The following is an 18,598-nucleotide window of genomic DNA, read 5'->3' as shown; positions in this document are numbered from 1 at the left end:
TGGGGCAACCCACGCCACCATATAGAGCGTTTACGGAAAGTGCCCGATATCTTAATAACTGTAAAGCCTGAATAAGGGAGAATTAAGCAATTCGAGTCAATAAGACTGTCACGTTGGTACAGCGAACAACTCGCACCATTGGCGACATATGACGCAACATTAGACGATGAATACTACAACACGGCGCCGTTATCGGCCAAAAAGCCTATTATCCCGGGAATTATGCGGCGGCCCTCAAGCCGACAAACTCGATGAGCTTCTAATTCGTAACTGGTCCTATAAGGACTATCGGAATGCGGGGATGGGGTATGTAGGGGCGAATCCCGCGCCGTCTTAACTTAGTGCCCTAATGGCGGCCTTGCATAATTCCTGCACGGCTTGCGTGCTTGTCGCTCCATCACATAATGGTTGCAGAATTCAGATATGAGCTTACACCGACAGGACAGTTGACTGCAATTTATTAGCCACGCTTCCTCTGTGTAAATCTTTAAACGGCAATCATCCCGCGTATCCTTGTCCAATCGCTTGCCGGATCCAGTATGACAGGATGTCCCAAGAAAAACTCAGGGTTATTATTGCGGGAGCTGGCATTGCCGGCCTTTCTGCGGCTATTGCGTTGAGGCGTCTCCCTTACATTGATGTTGAGTTGTTCGAGCAAGCAACCGAGCTCCGCGAAATTGGTGCTAGTATTGCCTTAAGCCCAAATGTAAGATAAAAATCGTAGAATGTGTATCGTGCCTTTGCTAATTGTATATAAGGGCCTTCGCTCTCTCGAAAAACTTGGAGTACTCAATGCTCTCGATGACGATACTGCTTTCCGCGGCCCTTCTGGGGTCCCTATGATTTACAGGTGCAGCTGCCTTTCTTCTAGCATATGAAACGCTCATTATAACTTACGAGTCATTCTAATAGACACTGGAAGACGAACGAGGTCATACACCAAGAGTACTTTGCCGACGTTCGCCTTCGCCGACACGAAACAGCCAGATTTCATCGTGGCCACTTGCATGCAGCACTACTGGAACATGTTCCGTCGGACCTTATCCATTTGGATAAAATGGTAGCCTCTGCGGATGCATCACAGCACGGGGTCACTCTTCACTTTGCCGATGGAACATCTGCAAAAGGTGATGTATTGATCGGCGCGGATGGAATCCATTCGGTATGTGTATCATCGTGACCGTGTAAAATACTAGAAAGGAGGCTACTCACAGGAGTTTAGAAAGTCAGGAAGTCATTCGTTCCCAATCACCAACTGGTTTCCACCGGTAAGGTCTTTCTGCGGTCGACATTCGACGCCTCTCTTGTAGCAGATATCCCAAACCTACCATTGGATTCCGCGCATTGGGTATGTTTGATCCGTGTCATGGATTCAGGAGCCTAGCGCTGACTAGATGGAATAGTTGGGACCAAACGAGAACTTCTTCGCCTCTCGGCTAGGTATTGACAGACAACCCCAACAATGTTAAACGCATCTGACCGAAGCACAGGCAAAGGTCAATATACAACCGTCGGCAACTTTGACGTACCTGTCAATGCAGATGGTAGGGTTAAGGATGTGCAATGGAATGCCGAGGAAAATGTCGATGTGTTACGGGAGCGATATAAGGTATTTGTGGACATTGTGCGCTCGGAATAATAAACTGACAGCTTCTTATAAAGGACTGGAACCCCGTGGTAAAGGCCTTAGTAGATGCAACCCCTTATACACGAATATACCCCAACTATGCTGGCAAGCCGCTTTCAACTTGGGTGTTCGAGTCAAGGGCGACGTTGGTTGGTGACGCAGCACATACTCATGGTGGTGCGTTCGCTGCCGGAGGCTCGTTAGCTCTTGATGACGCGTATGCGTTGTTTCTTGCATTCCAGCATGTTTTAGGATCGTCCAGAACACAAAAGCCAGAAACAGAGGAGCTCAATACATCACTGAAACTGTACGACGAGACTCGACGGCCACATACTGAAAAGCTCTTGGAAATCGTCCTCAAAGGGATCGGAGCTCAGACGACGAACACGGACTGGGAAGAAGGTTTGCTAAAAAGAGTAAGGAACAAGCCAAACATGACATGGCTTTCAGAGCATGATGTGGAGAGGACATTCCAGGGTGTTATACAGAAGGACTCTCCCGGAAGTAAGCTCTGAACCAGCAGTTGCTATTTTGTGACACTAGGGTGGCATATGTATTCAGTATGCCTCTTTTTCCGGTTTCAAGCTTAAAGCCTACTTTAGAACCTTTTTGGTTTTAAGCATTCTCGAAAGCCCGATTGTCATCTGAATAATATATTGCAATATACGTAGATTAGACGAGGATTGCTGAGAATCCGGTGATTTATACGTGACTACTGCTGTATTAATTTATGTTGTTAGGACATATATGTCCAAGGCACGACCAGGTATCAGCTGGTATTTTGGTCGAGTGGTATTGACAATTTATGATATTAAAGGTCGGAGTATTTAGTCCCACTTATCTACTATCTGACTGACCGGAAGCGAAAGCAAGGATATCCTTCATAGTAACGGGGGGGTTGGGGGGTGCTGATGTCGTATGGCTGGCAGAGATTACAGTATACAAGGAAAGCAAGTTTTGGTCTTTTAATAGTCATGATTTTCAAAGAACAAAATCGGCCCAACGATGGTGAATTGTGATTACCTCGTATACTATGCAGGTGGTCGAACCTTTGAATATAAATGCCCTTCTGTGATGTCGTCTACAGATAATCCTAGCCTATAAGAACAGGCCTTCGCGAATTTCCTCTCAAAGAAGTTGGAGGATGCCATTCCGATCTTTGCAATCGTTTTTAGCACTCAGCCTCCACATCTCCAATTGACTTCCGTTCTCCCACGCAATTGGGTCTCTCTCTGGTCATAACCCTGTCACTATGGTAACTCCTTTTCTTTAACAAAGACCTCCACTAAGAATTCCATCTCCGGAGAGTGTGTAGCGATGAGAGATGGGGACCGCCGTCCCTACCAGCGTCTCCTTTGGCAATCGCCAAAGGCTCCTCAATAGACACCCATACGAAAGGTCCAACGACTTGGGCGAGAAATATGCCAAATAGACTCTCGAAGAAACGTTTCAAAAAGCTGTCGGCTTGGAAGATTTCGCAAAGATCGAAGCGGAAATTATCTTGCGCGGCCCAATTGATCTGATAGACAATGAACCAACAGATGTGATCCGTTGGTCAGCACACACACGAGACGCATAATGAGCTGCACAGGACACGATCCTTACTGCAAGGAACAAAGCACGTACTGTCCATGATAGGTATAGTGAGATGAATCGGATAGCCTGGGGCATAATATCCCCAGAGAACCGTAACGATATCCGAATAAGCAACTGTATTCCCTGGATGACAGGTGGAGGCAATGAACGACAACACTCCTGTGGCTTTGTCTGTGCCCGGAACTCATTCAACGAGATACCGCATGGTGCGATTTCTAACAACAGTTTCGGGAGGTGGCCTTAGTTCAAAATCGCAAGGACCACTTTTAGACCCCCGACGATTTACAACAGCGATGGAGGATTCAAAGGGTTGAGGATCTAGCTAATGAGAATGCGGTACTAGATGATCTCTGTTGGTATGTCTATCTGTAGCTCTCTTTCTCCTAACCCACACTAACGCCCCTTTAGCTACTTCCGGAATTTTCGCGACGAAAGCAAGACAGAACCAGGCTTCGGTAGAACAAGTTCTTATACGTTGATTCGGCTGCTACTGAATCATCTCACGGCCATTGCCCCCTCCCAAGGATTCACTAATCTACAAGATGGAGCCAAATTCCGCTTTTCACGCGACATCAACTGGCGGGGGTTTTTTTTAGTTGTCTTTCTTACTCCTGGTGGTATTGAGCGAAATAACGCTTTTTTGGCCTGGTAGATTGAGTGGTTAGACTTGTAAACCCTTATCTAATAGTACAATGGAAGCCCTAAGTGCGCGTCCGCTGAGCAGGAACATGACGTTTGTTGCCTTATGCTTGTGCCCTCTACTTAAAATCAGGCCTTCGAAGACTACTGGTTATCTCTGTCCAATTAAATATAATGGTTTCGTTGGGAGCCAGACGCGGTGATGGTGAACCTGCAGGGTTGATGGCATCATACCATGCCTCAATGTCACGATCCGAGATCGCTAGAGGCACCCCAATGCTGACCACCACGTAGTTAGTTCGACAATTCGACTACATTTGCTATATAAATTCTGCGCGTCTCAATATCTATTTAAGCGAAGTGCACTATTATCGTCGATCTCCGATGCTCGCCAATCGGGAATCCATGTACTACTCCGGCATCATAAAATGATGCAAGCGCTTGCCAAGGACATGAATGGCTCTAGCGTGGGCTAGATTGCTATCAATGAGGAGTAACTTCATCTCAGGTAGTATTGATCTGGAGAATATATAACTGTATATTCAATTACTAGGACATTCACTTGTACATAGTCCTATAGAATTCATATACCTCAATTCTATCTTTTCAGGATGCCTATTGTTCATCTCCCCATAACAACGAAAACGGCCAGCGAGACAGTCTCATCGTTACCAAATGAGTCTGACTCGTCGAGTGATCGTGAAACTCTGCCCTTAGCTGAACCAACAAGTAGGCGTAAGTTTTGGATTCAAAAGGGGACGAAGTATGACCCAGCTGCCATTGCAACCCAGCCATCCGTGTATGATAACCCAGACATCGCCAAGGAATATCAACCAAGAGAGGATTGGGAGAACCTGCACCGGTTTGACCCTTCCGCAAGATGGACCTGGGGTGAGGAAAACCGGTTAATTCGCAAGATCGATCTCCGGATCATGGTATTTACCGCCATCATGTTCATGGCTCTGGAGCTGGATCGGGCAAACCTTCAGCAAGCCTTGACAGACAACTTTCTTGATGACTTGAACCTCACTACCAATGGTAAGCTGGTCATACTACAATGAGCTCTTGAGAACAATCTAACCTTATGAGTAGATTACAACCTGGGAAATACTGTATTCAAGCTCTCTTTCCTCTGTGCAGAGCTTCCCTCTCAACTCCTCAGCAAGTGGATGGGACCGGACAGGTGGATTCCCATGCAAATGACACTGTGGTCAGCGGTGGGTATGGCCCAGTATGGCCTCAGTGGAAGGTCATCCTTCCTTGCCTGTCGGGCCCTTCTCGCAATCCTCCAGGGAGGGTTTATTCCCGATGTAAGTTATACGACAATAATACATTTTTATCATACTTACTCAAGTGTGTAGATAATTCTATACTTGTCTTACTTCTACAAGTCCCATGAACTTTCCGTCAGGCTGGGCTTCTTCTGGACAGCCATGAACCTAGCAGACATTCTCGCAAGCTTCCTCGCCTTCGGACTACTGCACCTCCGGGGCATCCAAGGCCAGGCCGGCTGGCGATGGCTCTTCCTCATCGAGGTAGAAAATCCACCACCAACATATCTACATCCCAACTAATCAAGCTAAAAGGGCCTCCTAACCCTAATAATCGGCCTGGCCGCTTTCATCCTCATGCCCCCAGGTCCCTGCCAAACCGCCAATTGGGCTCGAGGCAAGTCAGGCTGGTTCACCCCACGGTAACGCTCCACCTCCCCCAACTCCTATCCACACCCCTAACCCACCCCAGCGAAGAAACAATAATGGTCAACCGAGTCATCCGCGATGACCCAAGCAAAGGCACAATGCACAACCGCGAACCCATAACCCCCAATCTCCTCTGGAAAAGCCTCTGCGACTTCGACCTCTGGCCCCTCTATGCCCTCGGCGTCACCTTCCTCACTCCCATAACCCCCCCGCACCAATACCTCACCCTCACCCTTCGCGGAATGGGCTTCAATACCTTCGTCACAAACCTTCTCGCCATCCCAAGTCAAGTAGCCCAGATCTTCACAATGCTAACCCTGACCTACGTCTCTGAGTGGATTACCCAGTTAACCTGGTCCGCCATGATCCCGCAGATCTGGGCTCTGCCCTTCGTCATATACCTCTATGCTGTCGATATAAATAATATTAATAAGTGGGTGGCATGGGCGATTATGACGGTGTTCTTGTCCGTTCCATCTTGTGGGTTTATATCTATCCCTCACTCACCCTTTCTTCAACTCTCAAGTTGAACTCGACAACCCTAACAGCCTGAACCCATCTAATGAATAATAATCAAAAATACTAGCCCACCCAATCCAAGTCGCCTGGATCTCCCGGAACTCCAACACTGTCCGCTCTCGAACCGTCTCAGCAGCCGTATACAATATGTGCGTGCAGACTTCGGGGATTATATCCTCGAATATTTACCGTGCTGGTATGTTCCCTATGTTCCTTTCCTTTCCTTTCTATCCTTGCTTGCTTGTTTGGTTGGTTGGTTAGCGGTTAGGGTATGGTATAGATTGACTAGGGCTGACAGGCGTGGTAGATGACGCGCCCCGGTATAAGCGGGGGAATCGGGTTCTGGTTGCGTTGGTAGGCATGAATATTTTTCTGTATTGTTTTACGAAGGGGTATTATGTTTTAAGAAATAGATGGAGGGATCGGAGGTGGGGGGGTATGTCGGCGGAGGAGAGGGTGAGATATTTAGTCACGACGAAGGACGAGGGGAATAAGCGGTTGGATTTTAGGTTTGCGCATTAGGTTCTTGGGGATTTATGAAGAGATTTATGAAGTTGGGATTACAACTAGGGTAGATGGTTGTAGAGGTGAGGTGGTTGTTGAGGAGGCTGTGGGGGATGTTCTGGATGAGGTAGAGTTATGAAGTATGGAGTTCACTTGACTATCGTGATGAGTAGATGAGTTATACTGTGAGTGTACCCATACTGTTTAACCTTTTATGATTAACAGTAATGCATTAAACCCTCTACAGAAGATGTTAGAAGCTATAGTTGGTGTTTTCCTGGGCGCAACAAACACCTTATACAAAGTAAGGCATTGCTATACCCCATCATTGGATACAACATTCCCACTATCCAAGCTTATCCCAAATTATACAGCTCCAGGTATGTGATAATGAAGACAAGCAGCCGACCCTCATGATGCTATCCCCCGTGCATCTGATGTGATCAATCGCCAAGCACTCGCTTACAACACTCTCTGACATCTAACGCTGTCGCCGACATCGCAACAATAATCTAGGCTGCTTATACTTTGTCTAAAATCTCGCTTATGTGGCATATGATATTTAGAACGTATTATTGGCGGTGTCGCTGGCATTCATGTGGCGGTTGCGTTACCGGTGCGTCAAATGACCCCATCGCAGCGAGATATAGGGCCGTGCATACAGAGGAGTATACACTTCAGGCTATACAACCCTGCGAGTAGCATGAGATGGCGAGATATGGCATGATGCTTGGACAACATTGCGAATTGTACATCTATCGGTTACTATTCTTATCAGTTGTTTCTCGCAATCTTAATGGTTCTTTGTGCCGTGGTTTATGGGTGGAGATGCGGGGCATGGGAGTGCGGCACTATTGCGTTAAGAGTATCATTTTACGATACAAGGTATAAATAGAAGTTGTTGTGGCCTCTGTCGCAGGTCAGCAGATCTTGATACTGTAATTTGAACAAAACATAGTACAAAAACCTCGTCCAATGGCTCCCTCTATCGCCGACAGCACCGCTACTCCCGTGGTCCCACTCGTGGAAGGAGATGTCTCGACCGCAAAGTCCCTTCAGAAGGAACCCTTGAAGTTTAGCGGGTCTCTGAACTCCTTTGATTCCTTTGACGTTACTCCCGTTATCGGTCGGGAGTTCCCCACGGCCAGTTTGAAGGAGTGGCTGCGCGCTCCCAATTCTGATGAGTTGCTTCGCGATCTTGCTATCACCAGTACGTGTCTCTTGCAAGCTGTGTTAATACCTTGACAGCTAGCTAAGTGTCCATAGTTTCCCAACGGGGTGTCGTCTTTTTCCGCAAACAGGACGGGTTAGATGATGAGCTGCAAAAAGAACTGATCCAGCGACTGGGTCTCCTCGCCGGCAAGCCCAGTACATCTGGCCTCCACGTGCATCCCGTTCATAACTCGCAACGCGAGCACAGTGTCAAAGATGACGAGATCAGTGTCATCACCTCTGAGCATCACGAAAAGCTGTACAAGGGGCGCCTGCAGCAGAAGAAGCAGAGCGCTCGAAGAGAATGGCATAGCGATATCACCTTTGAGCCGATTCCCAGTGACTACACTGTGCTGCGATTGACGCAGCTTCCCGAGTCTGGTGGAGGTGAGTCCCTCGTTCTAAGTGCCCGACACTGTACATATGTTAACCTACAGTGTAGACACACTCTGGGCATCTGGATATGAAGTATATGATCGCATTTCCAAGCCATACCAGCAGTTCCTGGAGGGCTTGACTGCAACATATGCCCAGCCCGGGTTCAATAAGATTGCCAAAGAGAATGACTTCGAGATCTTTACCGGACCTCGGGGTGCCCCGGAGAATGTTGGAGATGAGTTGAAGGCCATCCATCCTGTTATCCGGACGAATCCGGTGACCGGGTGGAAGAGTGTCTTTGCTGTCGGGGCTCATGTTGCCAAGATCAATGATCTGACTGACGAGGAAAGCGAGCATTTGTTGAGATGGTTCGTCACTTTGATCGTTGAGAACCATGATCTACAGGTTCGTCTGAGATGGCAGAACCCCAATGACTTGGGTAAGTTGTGTTCCCTTTCTTTACATTGTAATGTACCTGGAAGAAAGTCGCGTCTAATGCAATGTCGTTGTACAGCTATCTGGGACAATCGCAGCGTGTACCACGCCGCGACGTTCGATTACAAAGGTCTAGGTCCGCGGACGGGTCACCGTGTTGTTGGTCTCGGGGAGCGGCCCTACTTCGATCCAAAGAGTACAAGTCGGCGCGAGGCCTTGGAGAAGGAGGCCTAGATACTTAATGGGGGGGCGCAATATAGTGTAATCATTGCACAATCGCCTTCTATCTCATATAATAGCTTAAAGAAGAATACTACCGATATATAAATATCATCGTTGCAAATAAAAAATTACGGAACAAGCACTTTTCACATATCGTGATAGATTGTTGTATCATGTAGGGAGAGCCTCCCTCACCCTGAACATTTCGATACGTCAATTGAAGGTGAAAGAAAGCGATAGTTCTCTGAAGCATGAGTTAGAAAGCCTGTATTCAGGGCAGAGACTTCGCCTCCAACTTAGTGTCCTTGTTCGCACCGCCTATCACTATTGAATGAGAGATTCCGCACACATCACGTCCACAAGATACGCTGTCACTTGAATATGACTGTTGGTCAAAGCAGGTACCATGCCCACATCCGCCACTTGCAGGCCTCCAGCACCATGGACTTGAAATGAGCCATCCGCAGAGAAGAGGCTTTCGCCCTGTATGCACTGATTGATTTCGATTGCTGTGCATATTGACCTTACACCTGTTGTTCTCCTAAACAAGTTTCCGTCTGATTGGGAACGCGATGCTAGAACCATCATGAGCTGGTATTGCTAGTCACCACGCGAAGAGTAGCTGCCGAAGTAGACCTGTCCATTCCCATATGCGTATCGCGGATGTCCGGACCATCGTCGACTGTATTGAGAACGAGCACGGGTACTTGCCTTAACAGATCAAAAGCTTTATTTATCATCAAGAAACGTTACATGAGTGATGCAGGACAAGAGACCATGCTTTTATCCTCGGTGGAGAATCAACTGTTCCACATTAGGCTAGTGATTCGAGAATCGGGGTCTGGGACTATCTGCCTGAGGCTGCAATAGATATTGTGTGTTTGTCACGATGATAAGCCGCGAAATGTTTTGAAAAAAGTTCATTCATGTTCGATGGATTTTATATCTGTACATAGTATGATATAGTTCAACATATTCATGCCATGGTGTACAATGAGGTCAGTAGACTTCTAGCCCAGAAACCTATCCTCCGCTTGGTGCCTTGACATGCCTTAATAGCTATTCAGTGCCAGTAAACACTATCCTCACAACTTTTCAACCCGACCCAACAGCCATTGCAGATGGCGGTACGACACCCTGGGCTGGTACTGAGGCTGCATATGTCCAGACTGGTAAGTTTCAGCCCACATGAGACCGCGCTCGTAGTGTTGAACACCCATAATTCCCTGGCCCTCCTCCATGGAATATCCGTTATTTTCAAAGACCTCGCCCCACGCAAGATCCGGCAGGGTAATATTGATCGGGGTGGTAGGCTCGGACTGGAACCCGAGCTGGCCATTCCACGTCATGTTCTGAATCGCCAGCAGCGTTCCGTTCGTGATGATGATCATGTCGAAGTCTCCGTTGCTGACAAGGACACGGTTCGTCCCCTCAATCACCTGCGGCAATACGTGCTCGATGGGGTTGGCAGAGATGTCACCCTCATCCTCTGGGCCGCCTTCGCCAACGTAGACGTTTTCGTTTGAGCACCCGGACCAAGTAACGTTTAATGGGGCGTGCATGGCGCGCTTGACATCCGCGCGGTCGAAATACACAGTGGCACCTGCGGATTTGTAGTTGAACGCTGTGGGCATGGCGAGAACGTCATAAAGGAGCGGGCACATCTGGTTGATCTCGTAGATATCAAAGCAGGAGTTACCCACTAAGGCTTCATCACTGATTAAGTTGAAAACATCACAGTCTCTTTCGCTCGTAGAGTTAAAGGACTTTTGAGGCTGTACGCCAGCCGGTGGGAAGACGAGGTACTCATCCACATATTCTTTATAGCCACATGATTGATGAAGGCCCTCCAACTCCGTCATGAAGCTGGAGTTGAAGTTGAAGAGATTTGTGTTCTGCTGCACAAATGGAACGGCGACGGCCTCTTCCTGGATATAGTCATGCTGGCCAATGCAAGGGTCGTACATCAGAGCCCCTGTATAAGCAATGGTTAGATTAAACTGCTTGCGCGAGAAGCTAGATTACTTACCCTTCAAGTCATAGGACTCCGTGTCGTTTTTATTAAGCATAGCGGCAGAGATATAGGGGACATAGCGACCTGCGTAACTTTCGCCAGTGACATAGATCTTAAAGTTCTTGATTCCAAAGATCTCCTGGAAATTCTTGAAAAACTTTACAAAGTCTTCAGCGGTCTCCTCCTGAGAGACGGCCGTGGGCTTGCCGATAGCGAAGCCTGTTCCAACTGGCTGCTCGACCCTATTGAAAAGTATTTATTACTCAACCACCCAATAATTTGAAGGTAGAACGAGCATACCAAAGTACATTAGTCAGGTTCACCCAAGAATATGGGTTCTCGACCGGGGCGAAGGTCCCCGGCTGCCAAAGGAACCTGCCATTCTCCTGGAAGAACCCTTCGAGGGAGCTACATCCGGGTCCTCCATTGAGCCAGATAGTAATTTCATCTACCGGCTCCCCGACTGTTGGCTGGAACACAAAGAAGAGGGCCCTCGAATCGTCACCCTTGTCGATAGGTACCAAGCCAGAATACATCTCACCGATATCGAAAGGGACATCAGGTAGGCTCTTTACACGGTAGGCTAATTGGAATTCAGTATCGGTGGCCGCCTCTTTGCCCGTGTAGGAGGTGCCTCAACATACGCTTTGTTGTTTTGGTCAGAAATTGAAATTTATCAGTCCCATTCTTTGGCGCAGTTCTCGGACGTTCTGCCGATCGTTTGGCCAGGTTCAAAGAATCGCGGGCCCTTTGGCCAAACGGACCATGTTTAGCTGCGGCATTGTCCGCACATAGCGAGATTGCGAGGACCGCCGTTGACACGATATTCTTCAACAGCATCTTCAATTCGGAAAATTAGACGCGAAAACTTCTAAGCTCAGCCCGCTCCCCAATCTGCCGATCGGGGGATTTAAAGGATTTTCGAAAGTCTACCACATAATCAGCACATGGCATATACGGTGAGGGGTTTTGCAGCAGCGAGTGGGTCGGTTGGCTTACCCGGAGCGGGCCATGGACATGGAGATTAAGAGGGTTTCCAATGATACGGCCGCTGTTATCTCTCAGGGATATGGAGATACAGAATCTTATGATTGACGGCTACAGCGGCAGACTTGGTCCACATTTTTGCATATGTGGAAGCTCAACCTTTTCCCAGAGTATTCGTTCCGGAAGCGATTTATAGAGTCACGATGTCGCTGTTGTGAAATCTACCAGTCTGGGGAACAGTTCGACTGGAGAAAAAGTCACTGATTAGTCAAAGCTTGGTATTTGAACACTAAACACTGATAAGAATGAAGTAAATAGATTACTAGACTTGTTTTGGGAACGGAAGGTGAAGCTCCGACGGACTTCCGAGCGGCTTAACCCGCCTATTCAATAGCATTGGTGAGGTTTTTCATACTAAGGGTTTTCTCTGTGCTGTATTTAGCTCGTATTTCCCTCTATTTTACCCGTAGAAAATATTCACTCACAGTAAGATTTCCTTCAATCAGCCTTTTGACCAGGGCCCTTTCTTTCAATCGCTCTTCGTGGGAGTATCTTTCCTCCATTATGTACCAGTATCGAAGTGTTCGTCAGGCCCATGACCCTCAGGGTCATCCCATAAATTAACACTGGGCTTTCTATATACAATGTCGTTCCTAAAACCAGCAGAAAACTAGTATATCCGGAGGTTTATAAAAAAAAAAAAATACAAACACGCAAAAATTATATATGACCGAAAAGTAGGCCGAACCAATTGGAGAGGAATTTAAGCTCCAGTGACCATAAAAGCAATCAAGCCGCCCCAGAGACCAGCAAACCCTATAGTCAAGATGCTTGCACCAGCTTTGTCTCCCGTTGTGATGGGCTTTGCCTTGCTCTTGTCGGAGCTACTACCATCGTTATTCCCCGCGTTCGGATCGCTAGTACTCGTCCCACCAGTCGACGAGGTCAAGGGGCCGCTCCCTTTCTTTTCGGTGACCAAGACCGAGCTCAGCACGTCGGTCACACTAATCTGCTCCTCCATACCAACCCAGCCGTCCCATTTCGATTCGTGCCAGCGCACCCCGCATGTGTTATTGTCCATGCCACTGCACGACGCGGCCGCTCCTTGGGCGGACGCTTGCAGCTTGGGGAGGATTTGATCGTAGGTCGACGGGACCAGCAAGGCGACAAAGGCAAGCCATCCGGTGACAAGGCCTTTGAACAAAATTTCGTTGTCATTGCAAACCTCGTTGGGTTCGCAGAGAATCTCGGACATGATGTAATTAAAGTCTTTGGGGAAGAATGTATTTAGAGTAACGCCAAGGAGACCGTCCACAGCAGTCTTCCATTTCTCCTTTTGTGTCTATATTACGGCTGTTAGCTTCGGATACCCAGAGGGCAGTCCTGCAAACACTCCCGGGCGGGGGGGGCGCCGGTTTTCAGGACTTGGCGTATGGGAACTTACCATGTTGTACATGTACGCCGCACCGATTAGGTATGTGCCATAGTTATACGACCATTGGTTGTTTCCCTGGGATGTGCATCCGCCGGCGATATCAGTGGAGTCGGCAACGTTCCATGTCGTAGTATTCAGCAGCGGCGAAGATGCGCTCCAATCCCAAACCTTTTCCGCCCAATCCGTGTACGTCTGGTTGTTCGTGTATCGAGCAAGACGTGCGGCCAGCTGGAACAATAGACCGTTTGAGATCGCGTTTTTCATGGCATAGCCAGCTTGGTAGGGGAAGATCTGCCAGCGTAGTCCACCGCCACAGTCAGCACTATCCCATCGGGCCGCTTGTGCGTTGAATACGCCCTGGGCAAGCGACAACCAAGAGTATCCGTTTTCCACGTCGGGGAATTTGGTCTCGGCGGCTGTCATGGCGGCAATCCCCCAAAAGGCTTGGTCGTCATTACCCTACACTAACGGTCAGAAGAGCCCGATTCGGCGGAGTTGATTGACCATACCAAGTAACTACTATAGTTGGCTGGCATATAATCTCCGTTCCCAGCCTGCCACTCCATGCCCTGGCTGACCTCCGAATTATAAGTGGTATCGCCTGTATAATGCCAGTAGTATAGCAGGCTTAAGAACAGGGCGCTGCCTTCCCACCACTTGTCCGGAAATGCCCCTGGAATCTGACCCGTCTCATTCCCTTTGTACCATAACATCGAACCATGGGCGCTCTGGCTGGCTGCAGTTTTAATGGATTCTACAATTTAAAGGAACCGTCAGCATAACTTGCGCCTAGTGGTGTCCCTCTATGATCCTTCCAAGTGACGTACCAGGATCATTAATGTCGATGTCAAGCGCCGGCACCGTATGTACGATCCCGGCGAGGAAGAGAACGATCGATTGAAGCAGCCCGCCGCGGGGCAAGCGCATCTTCAAGAAAGTCCGGATAAGCAGCGCGACAACAACCCAACAGGACTCAAAATTTTGAAGGTGATGCGAAAATGCCGTAGTCCGGCGATCACTAGGTGGGAAGGATTTGGGGAAATAACATGAGCTCCAGCAGACCGGAGCAAAAAGCCGGCAATATCGGCACCGTTTCTTTTATTAGCGACCTCCCAATCAGGGCCGTGCGAAAGGCTTGGTGCGGTTAAACCTCGCGGGTTGGGAGGCCTGCGGCGATTCCCCCCCTCCCCTGGTAATCTAGCGACATAATTAATGGGATTGCGCGTCGGCCCAAACCCCAGAGAGTATGGTGAAACCCGTTCGGATCAATCACCGGGACTCAAGAGGAGACCAGGCACCAACGAAAACCCATCTCTCGTACGTATACAGTGGAGCTGAGGGAGCCAATCCTCTCGGTTCTCTGCGGTAGTGCCCGACCAAGCTTTTGCCCAGACGACGCGGCGCGAAGACAAGACTCGGGAGCGGATCATTGAAACTCTGCTGATCGGTCAGTGAAGATTACTCACTTACGCCAACCTGCTGTGGCCCCTAAACGTAATTTATTGACATGTCAAGAGTGTTCGTGTTGGGGACTGGAAAAGGAAAACGTCTAAGTGAGGTGACAAACAATGGATGTTCAACCCACGTGACATAACCCCTGACTGTCAGTTTCCACATTTCCACCTTCGGAAGACTATCCGCTTCGCCAAAAGGTCATTGCATGTACCTTTGCGTCTACAGCTGTCGCGCATACCAAGCAACGAGAACTTGTGTGCGGCGTACCCCAACGGACGGGGGTCTGCCTCCATTTACGAACTCGCGACTGCGATCAATTCTTATTGTTCACCCGCAGAGAGTTGCAGTGACGAGGCCCGCCCGAAGCAGCTTTATTGCTCCGACATAAAGCCTCCTTCACACAGCCCCGCTGGCTGATGCAATGTTCCTGGGCTATTTATCGTCGTCCGTAAAGCTTCGAAGGAGGGACGTTTGACCTGGCCATGTCCAGTCGTATCGTAGATGAGATAGAGGGGCGGTATTTACAGTGAAGAGGGCTGAAAACGTTGGGAGGCGGTTCCACACAACTGTCGGATCGAACTAAAGGGATGATTGAATGTGATCCATATTTGTGTGTTTAAACTAGTAGCTACCAAATTAGAGCTAGGCTGGGAAGGTTTTGGGACGTGCGCACGTTTGGAGAATACAACATTTGAAAAGGAGAGTCGGCGGCGAAGAACAAATCACAGTGGGAGACCCGATCGACCAAGGGTGCACCACCCAGACACAGATATTTACATTTTTATAGAACTTTCGTACTATTGTAGAAAAATAATATAATTCCATTATCTTCGCCCTCGCTTCCTTCTCACATATTCACCAAATAGTGTGAGCACTTTGGTAAATGCATAGTAGTTGATTTGAAATGCCGTATCCATGAATAGTCTTTCCTACTTAAAATGCATACATTGGATAACTTGCTCATTAACATCATTGTCGACGATCGCTACAGTAAGTGCTGTTGCTCAGCTATTACGCCCATCGGAAACGACATCAACGAATGCAGTTGGGCATTTTGCAAATCTTCAACGAGACTATTTATCTTGACGGTTTCCTTTTCAAACGCACCCTCAAAGTACCACAAATCTTCAAAAAGAACGAAAGTCAAGTAGAAATGCGCCAGAATGGTGTATGAAAGAGCCTCACCTAATCCCGCATTGATACCGGACTGAAGGAAGAAGACGAATTCCTTAGACAATAAATGTGGCCAGGAAGTCACGGCAGCATCTTCTAGGTCTCCCTGGACATCTATCGGGACAGGGCAATCCTGCTCAGTGACAGGATGAAAATCATGTGGACCGGCTTTGTCAGAATGCCTGAAATCTGTTTTTTCATATTCTCCCGGTTGTACACACGTTTGTAACATAGAATGTGCGCCTGCCAGAGCGAGGAGCAAATGCATTAGATACTCCTCCTTCAAAGCCAAATCTGGAATGACGCGTTGCCAGACTAGCTTTCTCTTCGGATGAAAGCTCATCTTGCCTGACGTATGCATCAGAAAATGTTGCAGCAGTCTCATATCACTCGTATTGGGAGTGCTGGTCCCTGAAGATGCCAAGTTGGTCCACGACTCAGGGGCGTTAAATTCCAACGGGTGAAATACATCCTCTCTACCCTCCCCCTTCCGCCCTGGACGACTAGAATAGTCGTTCCCGTACACTGATCTGAGAACTCGAAGACTGGTATCGTCAGCCTGCTGTGCTCTCCTGGGTGCCTTATATCCAATTTTTCTCCGAGAAGAAAGGGAGCGCGAGGGCATAGGAAACGAGCAGTCGTTTCCCCTGAGTGAGCACGCTCCACATACAGGTCGCACTTCATCGCACTATATGCAATCAATAACCTCTGCATCCATGTGCAAAGATATCACATTCTATGCTAACCTTTACCCTTCGAAGTTTATACGTGTAGCAACCGGTGCGTGACTTGGTGTGGGATGCCCGCGTCCGTGCTCGGCCATGGGACTCGGAAGTGTCCTCCCGCGAGCCAAATCCTGGCAACTGAGGGTGAAACATAGGTCATTAAATTAAACTGCTCTCTCTTATTTGGTTATAAATTTCTAATCTTCAAGAATGGAAAACCCTTGGGTGGTGAGCCATGAAGTGCGTTTGTAGGGCGGACGGGATGTTCCGATGAAAGGCGGACCGAACTGATGTTTCGGTCCAACATTAATTGGGACATTGACCAATTTCTTGGGTACAGGCTATCCGGGAACCAGTGTCAGATGGCTGAAGCTGTGGCTGTAGCAAGCGTACCATCGTCAGAATTTGTTCTAACCTGCGCTTATTCAGTAGTATCAAAACGCCACCGGTCATATGTGGATGACCCAAAAGTATAACACCAATTATGCTGGAAGCCATTTGTGATTATCTACTTGAGAAGCCTGATCTATATCTAGATGAAATGGAACTTTTTCTACTAGATAAGTTCGAAATATATATACCAAAATCTACTATTTGCAACGCCCTTCATCGACAGGGATGGTCGAAGAAAGCAGCCTGACAAAGAGCAAAAGAGCGAAATGTAAATTTACATGATGAATACACTCATGAATTCTAAGAGTTTTGTTCATACTACCACCTAGTTTATGTGGATGAATCTAGGTGTGATAAACGGATAGGCTTTAGACGAACCAGGTAGTCCCCTTAGTACAGCACTAGTCCAAGTATCTAAATTCCATAGTGATCAATGATATCAGATACTGCCTGTATTTGCCCAAGATGGTATTGGTTTTCCCTGTGTCTTTCAAGGTTCAACAGATGCTTTTGTCTTTGAGAATTTTATTGAAGAGCTTATCCAGCATTGTGGAAGATGGCCTGAACCAAAGTCTGTACTAGTTATAGATAGCGCATCTTTTCATCACTCCAAACGGCTAGAGCAAAATTGTTCACAGGCAGAAGTGAAACTAGCATATTTGCCTCCATACTCCCTAGATTTGAACCCATTAAGGAGTTCTTTGCGGAATTGAAAGCTTTTATTCAGAGGCATTGGCAATCATATAAATATAACCCCGACCAAGGATTTGATTCCTTCCTTGAGTGGTGTGTTGATACTGTCAGTGAAAGGGAACAAAGTGCGAAAGGGCATTTCCGGAACTTAGGTTTAAGCATCGAAAAGATACAGTAGTGCTTGTGGAGATATTCTTATTCTCAGCAAAGAAGGAATGTTTACAAATAGTAATATGTGATATTTGCCTAATCTTACGCGGTATTATAAAGTACAGACAATGTCTTATCCAAAGTTTAAGTTATAATGCTTCCTGTCTGAAATTTCTTATCTTGAGAGGGCTTTTGACATTCATGCTGCTCTGGGTAATAGCCTCAAGTACCGAAATAATGGCAGGAGTTTTATTTACCAGTTTATTTGACTCAACATTTTTTATCTGTTTGGTTATTTATAGAAGAGGATTTCTTGTCATCGCGGTTGTCTTAGCTAATGGATTGCATGACTGTTCAAGATGTGAGAAGGCTTCTCTTATTACTAATAATTACTCCCAGTCAACCCTGTGACTGTGTAGATATCACGAGATTGGCCTTATGCATCCGTTTAAACGTTGGATGTGTTCCCTTCACGTACCCATTCCTTCAGGATCCGATCCTATTGAATATCTTCCCCGTGAGACCAAGTGCAGAACGGGTGTGTTCCTTTCGGGCCCACAGCTCCTTTAGCTGGCGGTCTGCTGCATTGTTCCCAGGGTTGTCACCAATGCTTTGGAATCCACTGATGATAAAGGGGTATCCCTCATGCTTTGATTTCTCTCACAGCTTGTAAAATAGCATAGATATTTGCTCACCCGATCTATTGAAAGGGTGCCCAATCGCCTGCAGTGCTGACATGCT

At 47.7% G+C, this 18,598-nt stretch overlaps 6 protein-coding genes across 6 annotated transcripts; 3 read left to right on the top strand and 3 right to left on the bottom strand.

Annotated features, from left to right (window-relative positions):
• Window positions 1-547: 547 nt before the first annotated feature.
• BDW43DRAFT_317244 (uncharacterized protein) lies at window positions 548-2,142 on the top strand (the record flags this gene model as incomplete). The annotated part of the gene is made up of 7 exons (XM_032048494.1): window positions 548-706; window positions 759-850; window positions 913-1,162; window positions 1,223-1,348; window positions 1,404-1,440; window positions 1,491-1,609; window positions 1,663-2,142. 7 exons carry the CDS (start codon window positions 548-550, stop codon window positions 2,140-2,142), a joined length of 1,263 nt encoding a protein of 420 aa, XP_031893841.1.
• A 2,331-nt stretch (window positions 2,143-4,473) lies between these two features.
• Window positions 4,474-6,092, top strand: BDW43DRAFT_317243 (major facilitator superfamily domain-containing protein; the record flags this gene model as incomplete). The annotated part of the gene is made up of 5 exons (XM_032048493.1): window positions 4,474-4,900; window positions 4,955-5,172; window positions 5,224-5,397; window positions 5,449-5,555; window positions 5,606-6,092. The coding sequence occupies 5 exons, from the start codon at window positions 4,474-4,476 to the stop codon at window positions 6,090-6,092; spliced, it is 1,413 nt and encodes a 470-aa protein (XP_031893840.1).
• A 1,468-nt stretch (window positions 6,093-7,560) lies between these two features.
• Window positions 7,561-8,844, top strand: BDW43DRAFT_318018 (TauD/TfdA dioxygenase family protein; the record flags this gene model as incomplete). Its single annotated transcript, XM_032048627.1, has 4 exons — window positions 7,561-7,795; window positions 7,852-8,184; window positions 8,240-8,614; window positions 8,690-8,844. The coding sequence occupies 4 exons, from the start codon at window positions 7,561-7,563 to the stop codon at window positions 8,842-8,844; spliced, it is 1,098 nt and encodes a 365-aa protein (XP_031893839.1).
• A 440-nt stretch (window positions 8,845-9,284) lies between these two features.
• BDW43DRAFT_295166 (Alpha/Beta hydrolase protein) lies at window positions 9,285-12,002 on the bottom strand. The gene is made up of 6 exons (XM_032044037.1): window positions 11,846-12,002; window positions 11,491-11,775; window positions 11,147-11,429; window positions 10,862-11,088; window positions 9,688-10,807; window positions 9,285-9,636 (listed from the first exon to the last, which is right to left on the bottom strand). Exons 2-5 carry the CDS (start codon window positions 11,684-11,686, stop codon window positions 9,918-9,920), a joined length of 1,596 nt encoding a protein of 531 aa, XP_031893838.1. The 5' UTR covers window positions 11,687-11,775; window positions 11,846-12,002; the 3' UTR covers window positions 9,285-9,636; window positions 9,688-9,917.
• Window positions 12,003-12,596: 594 nt separating this feature from the next.
• BDW43DRAFT_318017 (glycoside hydrolase family 76 protein) lies at window positions 12,597-14,195 on the bottom strand (the record flags this gene model as incomplete). Its single annotated transcript, XM_032048626.1, has 4 exons — window positions 12,597-13,175; window positions 13,278-13,727; window positions 13,778-14,022; window positions 14,096-14,195. The coding sequence occupies 4 exons, from the start codon at window positions 14,193-14,195 to the stop codon at window positions 12,597-12,599; spliced, it is 1,374 nt and encodes a 457-aa protein (XP_031893837.1).
• A 1,513-nt stretch (window positions 14,196-15,708) lies between these two features.
• BDW43DRAFT_317239 (uncharacterized protein) lies at window positions 15,709-16,521 on the bottom strand (the record flags this gene model as incomplete). Its single annotated transcript, XM_032048492.1, has 1 exon — window positions 15,709-16,521. One exon carries the CDS (start codon window positions 16,519-16,521, stop codon window positions 15,709-15,711), a length of 813 nt encoding a protein of 270 aa, XP_031893836.1.
• Window positions 16,522-18,598: the final 2,077 nt, after the last annotated feature.

The sequence above is a fragment of the Aspergillus alliaceus genome (assembly GCF_009176365.1).
Source record: "Aspergillus alliaceus strain CBS 536.65 unplaced genomic scaffold BDW43scaffold_106, whole genome shotgun sequence".
In the NCBI taxonomy this organism is placed as follows: domain Eukaryota; kingdom Fungi; phylum Ascomycota; class Eurotiomycetes; order Eurotiales; family Aspergillaceae; genus Aspergillus; species Aspergillus alliaceus.
This window is presented reverse-complemented; position numbering and strand designations above follow the sequence as displayed.

What these genes read in the sequence shown, in the direction of transcription:
- BDW43DRAFT_295166 (XM_032044037.1), bottom strand. Translation starts at nt 11,686, where the DNA reads ATGCTGTTGAAGAATATCGTGTCAACGGCGGTCCTCGCAATCTCGCTA. An exon ending in AACCTGACTAATGTACTTTG is followed by an intron (nt 11,089 to 11,146) that starts GTATGCTCGTTC and finishes ACTTTTCAATAG; the next exon opens with GGTCGAGCAGCCAGTTGGAA. An exon ending in GGAGTCCTATGACTTGAAGG is followed by an intron (nt 10,808 to 10,861) that starts GTAAGTAATCTA and finishes TTGCTTATACAG; the next exon opens with GGGCTCTGATGTACGACCCT.